General features: G+C 46.1%; 1 protein-coding gene across 16 annotated transcripts in view; it reads right to left on the reverse strand.

Moving 5' to 3' along the window:
• Positions 1–15,028, reverse strand: part of Tenm2 (teneurin transmembrane protein 2) — a 1,236,692-nt gene that overhangs the window by 142,999 nt on the left and 1,078,665 nt on the right. For all 16 annotated transcript variants that reach the window (XM_028864303.2, XM_028864310.2, XM_028864309.2 and 13 more), the window contains one exon: positions 13,915–14,016. In XM_028864303.2, coding sequence (XP_028720136.1) covers positions 13,915–14,016 — 102 coding nt within the window. The remainder of the gene's footprint in view (positions 1–13,914; positions 14,017–15,028) is intronic.

The raw sequence follows: 15,028 nt of genomic DNA on the forward strand, positions 1-15,028 counted from the left end.
CTCGAATCCCCACCACTGTGCCCCACTCCATCATTTTTACTCCTACAAGGTAGGGGAAGGAATAAATGATTACTGTCTATATTAGTTGATAAAAGGAAGAATTATTTTCTCCTTTTCTTTTGCACAAACTCTAAGTGGTGGGGGAAAAATAGAATTGTCTAGAAAATAAGAATTGGTTTTCATCTAAAATCAGATGCCTGGGAAATCAAGTTTAAAATGTGACCTACTTAAATGACTCAGGGAAAAAGTGAAAATGAGTCAGGTCACGGTGTTCCTAAATGTAGCCCTTTCTCAATTTGTTTGATGCCAGCTTGCTGGGACTGTGGTCAGAGAGGCAAGACACTGATGTTGGCTGGAAAGCAGGGCACATTAAAAACCCCCACAGGGGCTGACTGGAAGAGCAGAACTCAAGGAACTCATGGCCACTGACTCCAAGAATGAAGCCTGCTCGTCGTCGTCGTCGTCGTCGTCGTCACTGGGTTCAAAACATGGAAAGCCAGGAATGCTTCCTGTAATTGATTCTCAGACACAACCCATCCCAGGGCCCCAAAATACATATGTGTGGCTCAGACTTGTCCACACTGGAGAAGCTGAGTGGGAACTGGCAGCCTCTGGTGTGGACAAATACTCATATTTAATTTTTTTCTGTGTGTGATCGCGTAATGATCATTATCTTTTAAGAGAGAACAGGAAAATTATTTGGACTCCACATCCCACCAAGAAGCAGCACAAAGTAGAAGTGAAAAGGGCAACAATTCTGGTGCCAGAAAGTCCCGGGTTCGGCAGCTTGTCTTCGCGTGTCAGCTGTGGGCTTTGAAAACAGCGATTAAGCTTCTTGGGTATTCAGCATCCTCTTTAAAAACTTGTCTCTCAGAATGGATGTGAGGGGGGAAATGATGTCACATGACCAAGGAATCATTGTAGGAACTGATACCTCCCAGACAAGTAATGAATGCTCCTATGATCTTTCCAACTGGATCCCCAACCTGGCTGGAGGGTTGATGTGATTTAAAGAAAAAAAAAAAAAAGCTGTAGTTCTCACACATGTGTCATTGTGTATACACATGTGCACATGTATGCAAACACACTACCCCTGTAACAAAAAGAGTGCCAGGTGGCCCCAGTGGAAAGAACGCGTCAGCTTCCTTCCTGGTCCTCTCTGGGTGTGGGTGGAAGTTGGTCCTGACTGTCCAGGACCCAGATGTGAGATGCTGTACCTTCTCTGTTTCTCTCCTTTATTCCACAGCCTTCCAGGAGCAGAACATTGTGCATTCAAGCTTCTATTTAAAATTAATTAAAATGTGTGTACAAATTGACTATTCCTGTTTTACTAAATCTAGTAAATGGAAGCTTTAAGACTCCCGCAGAAGAAAAATAAATTACGGCTGCCACTAACGACTGACAAGTTAACAGGCTGATGACAAAAAAATGACACAATTTAGAGTCACCTAAATGGTGTAAAGCTCATTTTAATGATCAAGCTGGAGTTCCCCCTTCCCAGCTTCTCTGTAAGGGAGGAGACGAATTATCAGTGTTATTTACTCGGTAGGCAGTTACAGGAACAACTACTCATTTGTGTTTTCAGAAAAACAAATCCTGTCTACCTGCCGCATTGGGTGGAGAGAAGACTCAGAGGGATGGAGGGGTTGTCGGGGAGGCTTCATAGGAAGGGAGAGGCAAATGGCTACAGTTGACACGGTATCGGGGAGCTGGATTTGTTGTGAAGGGGCACTCTCAAATGATGCTCTTTAAGAAGTGACCTGAAAGCTGGTTTTTAAATGTTTTATTACTTGATTTATTTTGGAGAGAGGATCTCTCATCTATAGCCCAGGTTAGCCTAGAGCTCACTGTGTAACCCTGGCTTGCCCCAAACTTGGAACCTTCTGACTCAGCTTCCTGAAAGTTGGGATTACAGGTGTGAGCCACCATGCTTGGTGCTGCACACACACACACACACACACACACACACACACACACACACACACACACTTGTGGCTACTCTTTTAGAAAAGAGACTTGAGAATACCCTAGACCTAGGTAAATTGTCACACTTGCAGTGTGCACTGCATGCCTTCCTTCACTCCGGGCAAGGCAGCAACTATGGACAGGTAACCCAATACTATTAACAGACAGGCTTGGTGGTGGTGGTGGTGGTGGTGGTGGTGATGTGAAGGAGAAGCTGCCCCCACCCTCCAGAGCAATCAGCGATATAACAGTTGGGTCATGGAGGCCAAGCAAAGCTGAAGCTCCCCAAACAAACTAGTCTTCCACTTTCTTTCAAGGAGCAAAAAATGGAGTTAGGAAAGACCAGCTTCACTTCTTCAACATCCCTGTAAGTGGCATTTCATTTGCTGCACAGCCAAGTTGGCCCTTATTGTACCCCATATCAAAAAATAAACTCTATACCGTGTAAAGAGTGGAAGTATCAGAAAACACTGGAGCGTAATCTTGTTTTCTTCAGGATATATGAAAGATCTATACATTCCAGAAAACATGAAGGAAGGGTGATTAAGTTTGATGGCACAAAATCTAAATCTATTTGACAGTGGATACTGGCCTGAAACTAAACCAGGTCATAAGCAATATTGGGAAGGCAGATCTTAACGTGATTTACAGAACAAAATTTACTATTTAACATGTACAAGGAACTTTATAAATCAATGCAAAGAGACAGACAAATGGAAAAGCGGGCAAAGTGTACATCAGAAATAACACAGCTTGACAATATCAAAGATATTCAGGTTCTTTAACAATTATACATAGATATAAATACTATTAAGATGTAATTTTAGGCTTCTCAGATTGGAAGTCAAACTAAAAAAGCTGCTCACAGCCTGGAAGGGCTGCCAGGGTTTAGGGGTGCCGGGACTGTGCGGGGGTGGGGTGGGGTGGGGTGGGGGGGGTCCAGAGGGTGGGGAGGGGAATCCCAGCTAACATCCAGAAAGATGCTGTGTCATTATACACAGCCCCCTGCCCGATGGAGTATCCCGTTTATCTCAGCACCTCGGTTTTCCTCGCCTGTTAAGGAATGGGAAAGTTGGGAAGTAAAATTAAGGAGGAGAAAAGCTGTCCCGACTCTTCAGGCATTCAGTGGGAGGGGCCGCATGTACTGGGACTCTCAGTGATGGAATGCAGAGAGGCAGAGCTTCTGGCTCCGGGGTGGCGTGGCGTGGGGTGGGGTGCGGTGGGGTAGGGGGTGGGGCCAGGATGGGGGTGGGGCAGCTTCTGAAGCACCAACTTCCTCCTTCCCGGTCTGTCAAATGGCACATTTAAGCAAGAAAGCGACTCAGGGAAGAATTACCAGAAGGACAAAAAACTCATCAGGTGTGTCAAATCTCTGACATTCAGGAGCCATGTGGGGAAAGCGGCACACGCTGACTTAAGCACGAAAGTATGGATGCTTTAATTAATCCGGGGTGAATTTAATTGCTTTAGTTAAGTGGAAATCGGGTTAAAAATGATGCAGAGCATGCTGGGGTGTGTTAAAAACATGACATATGAGTTGGATGAATCGATAAATTAAAAGTGCACAGATGTTTTAATTAAACCCAGGGAAGTTAACGAAGATCGCAAGAGACTTTTAAGCCTATGATTAATTCAATTCATTTAAAATACCTGTAGAGATACGGGGACGCCTCCATTTTGAGAGTTAAAAGTTCTCAATCGATACGTACTTAAGCTGCTTTGAAAAAAAAAAATTCTAAGGGTGTGCATCTGTGACAACAGCACTGGTTACATAACGAATAGTTCAATTCTTTGGCATGTAGATCAAGTGCTATGTAGTGCGAGTTCTCGGTGAAGTCGTTTACGCTTTTGTTTGGGGTTGAAGCATCCAGACAGATTTGCAACTTCACTGTGCCCCGCCCCCGGCCAGCAGGGGAGTGTCCCGACGGTACCTTGGAAGGCTGTGTTCCCCTGTCTCCAGAGCTCCTGGGAAAGACTCTTCCTAGAGCTTGTCTTATGACTTAGACTGAGTCTCTTGTCCCCTCTTGTCCCTCTCCCCAACCCCCAACTGTGTGACCAGACACTTTGAGCTTCTTATTTTACCTTTAAAAGGAGGTGAGAATCCTGGGGGTACTCTGTACGGTTCTTGTGGAAATGGAAAGAAATGAAATAATGCCTGTGGGACCTGGCTCAGGGTAAGAAATCAATAGGTATTATTTTATTATTATTATTATTATTATTATTATTATTATTTTCATTAGGAGAAAATTGTACCAACTAGTTACAGGGTAGAATATCTGTCCTCCATCCCAGCCTACATCCTTTCTAGAGACTGGAGTTTTTCCGGTGTTGTCTTTCTGAGACAACAGGGTATCTCCCGTACCACGGGCCTCACTCCCCTCCCCAGGGTTAGGCACCCTCTCTTCTAGGACTGTGCTGCTACTTAGCTAAGAGAAGAGAACAGAAGAGGTCGTCAGTGGTTTGTTTCAAAAGCAAAGGAACGAAGGTGGGTGTCAGGGATCCCAGGTCCCATTGGGCAGTCTCAGCTGAGTTCCATGATCCAGATTCATCCTTGAACTTGAATGTGTATGAGTCAGCTGCCAGAGGTCTGGCTTCCAGCTGAAGACTTTGGGAACTGAACGAGCTCTGGAGGTCCCAGACTTACTGCATTAGAAACTGTGACCAGAGTCCATCCAGGAGTTGCTGGTTGAGATAACTGAACAAGGTACCAAATGTGGGAATCACTAACCAAGCGGCAGTGGGTATGTATAAAACGCCACCTCCATGGGGCAGAGTGGTGAACGCCTGATATCCCAGCACCTGGAAGGCTGAGGCAGGGGGATTGCCACAAGTTTGAAACCTGACTGCATAGCAAGTTCTAGGCCATCTTGGGCTATAGAGTGAGACACTGTCTCACAAAAGCAAAAAATAGACAAATAAGTAACACCCCCCCCCCAACACCTCTGGCTTTCTTTTCTGAGATATAGTTTCCTCGGCTGTGAAATAAAGATAACGTGCAGTGGGAAGAGATGAAACCACATCATTCACACAAAGTGCTCTGCGTGGTGCCTGGGATGTAGTTCATCTTTGAGATGTGGTAGCAGTTATCCTTGTACTGGGCCGTTGAACGTGACTTTGCTCAGTATGGCTGCTCAGTCACTTGCTGCAGAACATGTTCTGGGTGCACCTGCTTCCAGCCTCTCTTCCTGGGCCTAGCTGCCAAGAAATCCCTGCACAGTCGCTTCTTCAGACCAGGGGTAGGAGGGAGGATAGGAAGAATTGGGTTGTTAAACTGCAACAGGCCGTGGAACATTCTGGGGGCAGGAGCCATACATAATCCAGGCTCGTCTGCATTCAGGGGAGGGAGAGAAGCAACCCAGGTAGGGTAGATGGAACCGGGGCGCATTTCATGAGGGGGTGAGGCCACTGTGCAAGGGACAGAATGATTCTTTTGCAAGGATGCTGTGAAGGGCGTGTTTCTGTGGTGGTGGGAGAACCCCCACTATCCGGGAGGAGCTGAGGGCTTGTCCTTTCTCCTTGGTGGGCAGAGGAGATGATGAAAGCAGATAATGGTGAAAGAGCCAGTTGCAAGGGTCAGCCTGTGGGGGCTGCCAGAAGTACTTATTGTTAGGGCTTAGAGGGCTGTCACCGCCTGGAATTGGGGTATCTACTTAACAGTATACCCACCTGTCACCATTAGAGTCGCATCTTCAAATCCGCCCCTGTCACATGACCTTACTCTTTTTTCTTGACATCAGAAGCTTGCTGTGTAGGTGAACTCAACATTTCTGGAGTGTGTCGTGTGTGCTGTTGTGCGTCTGCACGTTTCACACGCGCTTGTGTTGACATTTTCCAGCAACGCAACTGTCCCCATTATATAGAAGACAAAACTGAGGCTCAGAGAGGCTAAGTGATGGTCTACAACGTGCACAGTTAACTGGAGGAGGACAGAGTCAAATCCAGCGAATTCCAATTCTGTAGCTTCCATTGTTTGTTTTTTTTTTTTTTTTATCACCCCATCATTCCGAGAACACATGTGGGTGTGAACTAAATGGTGTCTCCTTTCTGTTAGCACTTCTTTATCTTGTATGACCTCCCCGTAGCCTGCGCATGCTCCTTCCACTCACGCTGTACCTAGGCTGACTGGCTGTCACAGGCATGATGACTCTGACAGATGAACACCATGCTCTCCAGGACTCATACTGGTCCCATTTCCGGCAACATTTTAACTCTGTGAGCCTTGCCCCCTTACCGTGACGTCATCAGACATTTTAGCACGTGCATGCTATGGCTTGGGTGTCAAACTGGGGACAAGGACAAGGGCAACTGCTTCTGCTTTTGGTCGGCAAGAGAAGATGAGCTCTCTTTCCAGACAGAACAGCATGGCAGACCATGACAGAGCCCCACCCCCAGGCCTTCACGGTTCCTGCCTCTGAGGGACAGCAGGGTTCTTCGCGGGAGTGCTTCTGGAGGTTGGTGATCTATAACTCTGACTTCCACAAAAGACCATCAGTTGCATAGTAAAGGCTTTTGGGATTATGGGTCTCTTCCAGCCCAGAAGGCTGTGAGCAAAGAGGAATGAGCAGACCCGGTACTTGGATGGACTAAGTTCTGGAACCTGTGATATGTGGGCCTTAGTGGGCTGTATGGAGCAAGAGCAGTGTAGCTCAAGGATGGCCTTTAACACCGTTCTAAGATATTCGTTCTTCAGTATCAGAATGTGGACCCTGAGTGCCTGCAGGGCCCTAGGAGGTTTTGGAAAGAGGCACACAATCCCATGGTTCAGTTGCCTGGCATGGGGGAGGAACCTGGGAACTTGCATTCATGGTAATCTCCCCGATAACAGCACACAGTTGAGAAGGTGACTGGAAGTCACCGAGGGTGTTCAAGGGAAGAGGTCTGAGAAAGCTCCAGAGATGTCGAGGATGAGGAAAGCCATGTGGAGGGGCTGGTGGCCAGTACATAGAGAAGGGGACCCGAGGACAGGGTGGAGACGTGAAATGGAGGAGCTGGCAAAGGGTGGGAAGATGGGGAGGAAACCCACCTGGCTGCTCAGAGAACGTGGCTGGAGCACCAGGGGTAGAGCCAAATCGCCTTGGTTTCACACTGCGGCTCTGCCATTTCTGTTTAGTAAACCCTTAAACGTGTGGTTACTTTCTTTACACCCCCAGGTTGGAGAGCAGTATCTAACGCATACTAGTTAACACATGCTGTGCAGAACCATGTCTGTTTCCCCCCATCTCTTTGAAGCCCATCTCGTGGCTGGTCTACTGTGAGGAGTTTAGACCCGATGTGGGTTCGAATCTCAGCAGTCATACTTCCTCTCTGGGTAACGACGGCAAGTTATTTAAGCTCTTGGGTCCCTCCTTTTTTTCATCTCCAAAGTGATCATCACTTATACAACAGGGCTGGTGAGTGGTGTGACAGCCACGCAGCTTCTCACACTGGTGGTCTGCACACAGTAAGAACTCAATAAATGTCAGTGATGATGATGATCGTGGCGACAGCTTGATTTAAGGGCTAGAACGCGGCCAAGAGGAACTGGGCAGTGGGGATACATTTGCCTCTTAGGGAAATGGTAAGATCCTTGCTCTCTCTTTTCCACAGAGCTAGCTAGAGAGGAGCTGAGCCTCACACCTAGAGAAAAAAATTTAAAAAAACTTTATGTTCCCGTGCTTGTGGCATTTCTGGGGCTCCAGTAACAGCTGTTTGGCAGCAGGAGTCGACGTTTCTCACAGCTATTAAATTCAAGTTACCTAACAGCTATGGCTCCGGGTTGTTATGGTTCTGCTGTGGCTTGGAGCCTCCAGCTCAACCCAAGTAAGCCGTCAGAGGAGCCCGAGTTTAAGCTGAGGGCCTGGGCCGCCTCAGCTCACTTCTGAAAGCCAAGCAGGGAGACCCTGCCTACAAGTCTAGGAGAAGCAAAGTCAGCGCAAGGCCTTGATATAAAAGTAAATAAGAGGAAGAGGAAAAATAACCCGGGGCCCCAGCCCACAACAAACAGCGAGGAGGGAGCCACGGAAGAGAAAGAGCAGAGACAGCAAAGCTGGAGGGTCAACCAGAACTCGGATGAGAAGCGGGATTATAGCTGGGCCAGAGGATCAACTGATGGAAAAAGGTGCAAACTAGTGGGAAATAAATGGCGTTTCCCTCAGACTCTGCATCTGTGCCAGGGTGAATGGGATTCTTCATGGTAGTTTCCTCACTGGAGTTTCTTTGAGATTTTTCTCTTACTCTTTTTTATTAACTGGCTACTTTCATAAATAACACTATACTGTATCATTTTCATTTTTTTTTTAAACCAGGTATGGTGGTGTATGCCTGTAATCTCAGTAGCTAAGAGGTGGAGGCAAGAGGGTTAGGAATTTGAGCTAGCCTTAGGTTAGCCTCAGCTGTAAAGGGAGTTCAAGGTCAGCCTGAACTATGTGAGACTGTCTCACAAAACAACAAGGGGAAAAAAACAACTTTAGAAACTTTCAACTCTTCTTGAAGGTACAACATTCCCACCCACAGGCTGTGAGCACCTAGCCCAGGCTACCAAATAGACCTGTGTGTTCAAGCTAGTCTGCCCTTTTCTTGATGGTAGGGCGTGGTAACACTGCATCAGTGAATTCCCTCACCCCTGCTATGGCGCTCTAGAGTCTCAGTAAGTGCATTTGACCATGGGTTCAAGTTCCCATCTGTTTGATCTCACTCTAAGGGCTACCTTCCATGTAGTCTCTGTGTGGTGTCGTCTGCTGTGTCTCCGTCACTAGGGCTTGCTGGTATGATACATCTTTTATATTCATCTTCCTCTTTCAGTGTGATTTCCAAGGCTGTATTCAAGGATCCCCAAAGACTCCCCTGCTTACAGCACACCACTTCTGTGCTTCATAAACTTCCCGACCTCCTCCTTAGTAACATCTAGGCATTCACAGTGCCCATCCCAAGGTGGTACCATGAGCCACTAACTTCCCATGTGTTTCTGGAAGCAGGGCTCAGGACTACTTTGCACACCTTGTGTTTCTGGCTCTTCGTGCAGTGGTATTCTTCTAGTAGACATGTAACAGGCATGTGCATGGTTAAGTTCCCTCACCTGACTTGGAGTGTCACGTTAGAAACAACCAGTGTTCCTCCTTAGTGAGGGTCAGGTCCATTTTGACCTCAGTGCCCCTGGGAGCTCCAAGACAGTAGGGGGTGCAGAAGGAGTGCTCTGCAAATGTGTGCTGATGGTCCCCATGCTCCGTGAAAAGGATGACTTCAGACGCCTGATGCAGACAGGCAGGTTTTTAAGAAGACAAGGAACGGCTGCCTGCGCCGAGCATCTGAGGGCATGGAGTGCACAGTGTGAGGTCAAGAGAGTAAATCTGTAGTTCTGTCACTTGGACACATACCAGGTCGCTTGGATGTCATGGGAATTGTGCCTGCTGACGTGGCAAATTCTCCCCCTGGCAGGAGGGCCCGAGTTTGCTGGCTGCCTACGCTGGCAGGCTGGCAGAACCCAAGGCGTTCGGGGTACAGCTGTCAGAGCAAGAACAAAGGTGCTGTGAATTCCTGATGAGGGGGGACCTTGGTCTCATGGCATCTGCAGTGTTTTAATCCAGAAAGAAGGGAAGTGGTGGCGGGCCACAGCCAGGAGATGGGTCATGCTGCTGTGGGCAGCAGGAGGCTGAGAACCAACTGCTCTTACTTGTCCTATGGCCTTCCTCTATCAGCCTCAGGCTACTCCCCGCTCACACCAGAGTTTCTTGGGCTCAAAGGTTATATGTGAATGGGTCTTGTCCTAGCCACTGATAGACTGTTCAGTACCAATGGAATTGGGCCTTTAAGCCAGTTTGCCTGTGCAAAACGTCGAGAGAGAAAGGTAAGCATGTGCACATTCATACAGCTGCCTTTAACATTTCTTCATATCTGAATAGGAGCTTCACTCATCTTTGATATAATACACTGAGGGGTACATAGTATCTAAAATGCAGAACTTCAATCTAACCATAGAAGGTAGCAGATCAGCCCAAACTGAGAGATGTATACAAATTGCCTCAGCAATGCTGTTCAGAAGGGTCAAGGCCATGAAATACAAGAATAAAGAACTACCATGGGTTAGATGGACCAGAGGGACAAAGGGGTCATGATAATGAAACAAAGCATGGGATCTTGAACCAGATGTGAAAGGCAAAAGTGGAAAAAATTCTATAAATCAGTTAAAATTCTGGCTTTTAGATTTAAATTTAAAATGTTGACCTTATAGAAACTTGGGGGACTGTGGTTGGAAATTCTTTTATCTTGGTAACTTGTCTTTATAAGTTACTTGAAAAGTTTTAAATTATATTTACTCTGTGTGTGTGTGTGTGTGTGTGTGTGTGTGTGTGTGTGTGTGTGTGTGTGTATGCACATATTTGGAGGTCTGAAGATGTTGGTTCCTGGAACTGAGCTCAGACTGTCAGTTTTGTTGACAAATACCCTTTTACCCACTGAGCCATCTTTACCACCTTTAATGTAAAAAGCTTTAAAAAAATGGCGTGGGGAAGATTGGTACAAATATGACTCATGTCACATTGTTGATATGTGGACAAATGAGATAGCATGCATTCAATAATTTGCAGTGTCCAGGACATACTTAGTGGGAAGTGCAGGCTTCAGCATCAGATGAGCACCCTGTGCTGGGATTAGCTTTCCCCCGCTGGAAGCTGTCCAGGCAGCTGGAGTCTGTTTGTGAATCTATTATCACACAGGTGCACTTGGGGCATTATATTATTCTCAGGAGCCAAAGCCTATGGGACGAGACGCTTAAACTTGGATTTCCCTAAGAAGTCAGGGTTTGCATGGATATTTGGGTCTACTGTTGGATTCTTGGTTTTTGTTTTGTTTTGTTTTGCAGTACCTGGGGATTGAACACAGGGCCTCATGCATTGCATTAATGCATTTGAGACAATCATTCTACGCTACAGCCCCAGCCCTTACTACTGGATTCTTTTTTTTTTTTTTTTTTTGGTTTTTCGAGACAGGGTTTCTCTGTGTAGCTTTGCGCCTTTCCTGGAACTCGCTTTGGAGAACAGGCTGGCCTCGAACTCACAGAGATCCGCCTGCTCTGCCTCCCAAGTGCTGGGATTAAAGGCGTGCGCCACCACCGCCCGGCTACTACTGGATTCTTAATGAGTCATAAATGGTTAGAAGATAACGTGGCTTAGATACTCACTGTGGTAGAAAAGAGGAGTCTTTGGTTACTATCTATCTATCTATCTATCTATCTATCTATCTATCTATCTATCTATCTATTAATTTTTGGGTTTTTTTGAGACAGGGTTTCTCTGTGTAGCCCTGGCTGTCCTGGAACTCACTCTGTAGACCAGGCTGACCTTGAACTCAGAGATCTGCCTGCCTCTGCCTCCCAAATACTGGGATTAAAGGCGTGTGCTACCACCACCTGGCAAGTCTCTGGTCATTTTTAAAGGAGCATTCACATTTCATATTCATGACAACCAATTCTAGTCTTTTTTTTCTTTCAATTTTTGCTTTTGGCATTGTTCTTTTTAAAAGAAATATATCTGTGTACACATAATGATATTTGATTAAAAAATAAGTTAGTCAAAGTACTGATGACAAAAAGCAATAGAGGTACACTGAAGATCAAAGTTCGGGAAACGAGGGCTTAGAACCGAGAGAAAACGCACAGGGTTCATAACGAAACAGCTTGACCTGTGGTCACTTCAAAAGCATGAAGGGAGAAGCACCATTAGGGCGGAGAGGCAGCCACTTGCTTCCCATACTCTTAAACCAACTTGGCCTACAACAAATGAGGGATACAGTGGAAGGCAATTTCATTCTTTAAGCGCCTCAATTTTACCCATCGTATGCATCAACAGTTAAATTAAAATATGCATACAAGTTCAAAGCCCGATTTCAGGAACAACGATGGAGTAGGATGGAATAACTCCTCTTAACAGCCACTCAATATTTGTTTCACAAGGATCAATTATATCCTATGGCTAATGCACACTTGGAGGGTGCGCCCAGCCACAGCACAGGTGGCGAATGCAAAACACACACCGAGAGTCCTTTTAAGCAGCTAAATGTACACTCCATTACAGATCCATAATGCAGAATGGACACGCGTCTGCAAATGGATTCAGAGTGGAGGGTTCTTAAATGGCTGGGTACTTGGGTCTGAAAGGCCAGTAACTGGATGTGCAGTCAGAGCACACATGGTTTTTAGGATTAATAATACATCGGTGTGTGTCAGTGTTAATACACATTTACAGCTCACAGCCTGCGCGGCTGAGTGTTCAGCCCATTTGCAGCCACATATAAAAGGGCGACTCAGTCCTTCTTCTCATTAATGCTTTCACTCTCAGGAAAATTAGATTACACAAGAAAAGCCATTCAGACGACACTGAGGCTTGCTTTCCTTTAAGCCTTCACTAGGAAAAGCACTCGACATGGCACTGTAGGGTCAACCTCCACCCTGCTGGACCCCTTGGAGCCAGTACTGGAAGGAGCTGATAGTCTGTCCTTCTCCTTGTGGATGTGTCCCTGTGTCTTGGGACATGAGTGTGCTCTGCGGAAATGCAGCTAAGGAAACTGTTCATAGGCTTCATGTTTCCTATCTTTCCACATCTGATAAGTGGACCGAACCTGTGTTGTTGTGTTGTGGGACAGACGAGATGCCATAAGAATGAATGTCACACACATGGCCACCAATGTCAGGGCTTCAGGATTATAAAAGCCTCACTCACTTAACACTGAGTACCCATCAGGATGCAAATCTCAAATCTTTAAACTATGGAGAGTGTCTAATAATATTTTCTAGAGCAAGAGCTTGAGGGTTGGACAAAGGAATGGTATCGTTTAAGATGTAGCAGCTTTACTGATTTTTAATGTCAAGGCAGAAATCGTTTAATGAAATGCAAATAAAGGGGATAAAAAGACGACCTAATTATATAAATAAGTTAAAATATAAATAGGCAATAAAACCAAACCCTTTGGCACCTTACAATGTGCTTTGTTGAACCACATCAGTCCTAGCAGTACTTAGTACTGTATCAGTACTTACTACCATGTGCTTGTTAGTACTCTGCATTGTGTGTGGCTACACTACTCACATTGAACTTCTGACATCAGGCTCCCTTTTCTAGATAAGGAAACCAAAATTCAGACATGATGACTGACTTGCACAAGGTCACCAAGAGACAGAGATGTGTCGGGGCACAGCTGGCACTGGAAAACCCAAGCTGAGTGAGGTCTCTTAATGTCCCCTTACTGTGTTCCACACTTCCCCGTTTGTGGGTGGGCACTCTATGTTATAGGTGGTACCGCGTATTTTAGACAAATGGAACAGAAAAGGACAATACAAGACTTTGTGGATGTATTTATGTTCTTCCAGACGGCTGTGTGTGTATTTGTGCCCCCGACTACACTTAACCCTGAGTGCCAACCGAAGGTCACACTGAAGGTCTCTTACAAGACAGGTGTGCAGCCTCTAAATTCCTCGTTCTTCAGAGAGCCATTTTCTTTCTTAAATTACCTTTCCCCCAAGAATCCCAAGGCCCCAGCCGTTCTTTGCAAAGCAGTCTAGATAAATTAATAATACAATTTAAAACCAATTCCACAAAGATAAATAGCACTTCCTAGATTAGGAGTGTAGCTGGCCAGAATGAATGAAATTCACTAACCCTGAGATGCTTAATCTCCCATTACATAGAAGCTAATGATTATAAGAAAGGAGTGATGGTAATTCACTTCTGCTTTTACAGGAAATCCGACCATCTCATTTTTAGCAAATCTTTCTTCTCAGCACACCTCAGTGCCAAGGCTGGTTGGCTGACTCCTACAGGCACACTGACCGCTGGTCATATATCAAAACCCATTCCTTGCCAAAAGGGGAACCTTTGAGCATGCGTGTGGCTTTACAGAGTCCCAGTGCAGAGGACTACATAGGAAGGCAACCAGGGTGCTCCTCCTCCCGCCCCTCTGCAGGGAAGTGGTGACGCGTACCTTTAGCGCAGTCTGCGCCCAGGAATCCTGGGAAGCAGTGACAGAGTCCGGACACACATTCGCCATTGCCGTGGCAGTTCCGTGGACAGTCCTGCACTGAATCTGAAAGAGAGAGATTGAGCAATGACCTTCCTCTCCTCTGCTCAGTCATATAGTGATCAGTCATCTGCCATTTGTAACGACCCAAGAGGGGGTGGGGAGGACCAAGAGTGAGCCAAGTCAGAGACAGGGATGGATCAAGGGCACGTGAGCAGAGCATGGAAGTATCCGGCACTCTGCCGGTGCTAACCCACACTGGACTGCAGGGATAGGCACGGTTTCTATTCTTTTTATTTTATTAAGATTTATTTATATTTTATGTGTATGAGTGTTTGGCCTGCTTGTACAGCAGTGCTCTGTACACATGTAGTACCCATGAAGGCCAGGAGAGGGTGTTAGATTCTCTGGAACCGGAGTTACAGGCAGTTGTGAGCCATTCTGTGGGTGGTGGGAACCGAACCTAGGTCCTCTGCCAGAGCAACAAGTGCTCTTAACTGCCGAGTCATCTTTCCAGGCCCCTTTTTGTTCTTTTTTGCTTATTTGTTTTTAGAAGAAGCTGTCTATTTGGATTTAAATACTACGGAAGATTCCACGCCCAGATATTGACAAGGATTTTAGGCACTATGCCCTTCCTGTCTGCCACGCCTTCACCCCAAAGTCACTCCGCCAATTCAAGCTGTGGCTTGAAATATGAAATCTAAGATTCTAACCGCAGGTATAGGACATCAGGCAGGTGTTCCTTATCTCAGGCTTGTAATGCAAAGGTGTTCTCTGCCTTTAGGCAGAGATTATAAGAAACAGGCAAACACAGTTATGAGTTGCATGAAATGTTTGGTCGGTGCTGGACAACACATGTGGCCGTGTGGACCAGTGCTCCCTCGGCCTTCTCAGGTTATATGAGTGCTTCATGGTGTATATGCCAGGGTAAAGCAAAACAGTTCTTGAGTGTATCCCTATCTTAAGTGATGTGTGGCCATACTTAAGTCTTATATTCCCTATGAATGTTTCAGGCTTCTGCAAGAAGCAGGTATTGGCTTCTATATGTTTTTTTTTTTTTAAACTTTTTATGTGTATG

This window comes from Peromyscus leucopus, chromosome 8b (assembly GCF_004664715.2).
Source record: "Peromyscus leucopus breed LL Stock chromosome 8b, UCI_PerLeu_2.1, whole genome shotgun sequence".
In the NCBI taxonomy this organism is placed as follows: Eukaryota; Metazoa; Chordata; class Mammalia; order Rodentia; family Cricetidae; genus Peromyscus; species Peromyscus leucopus.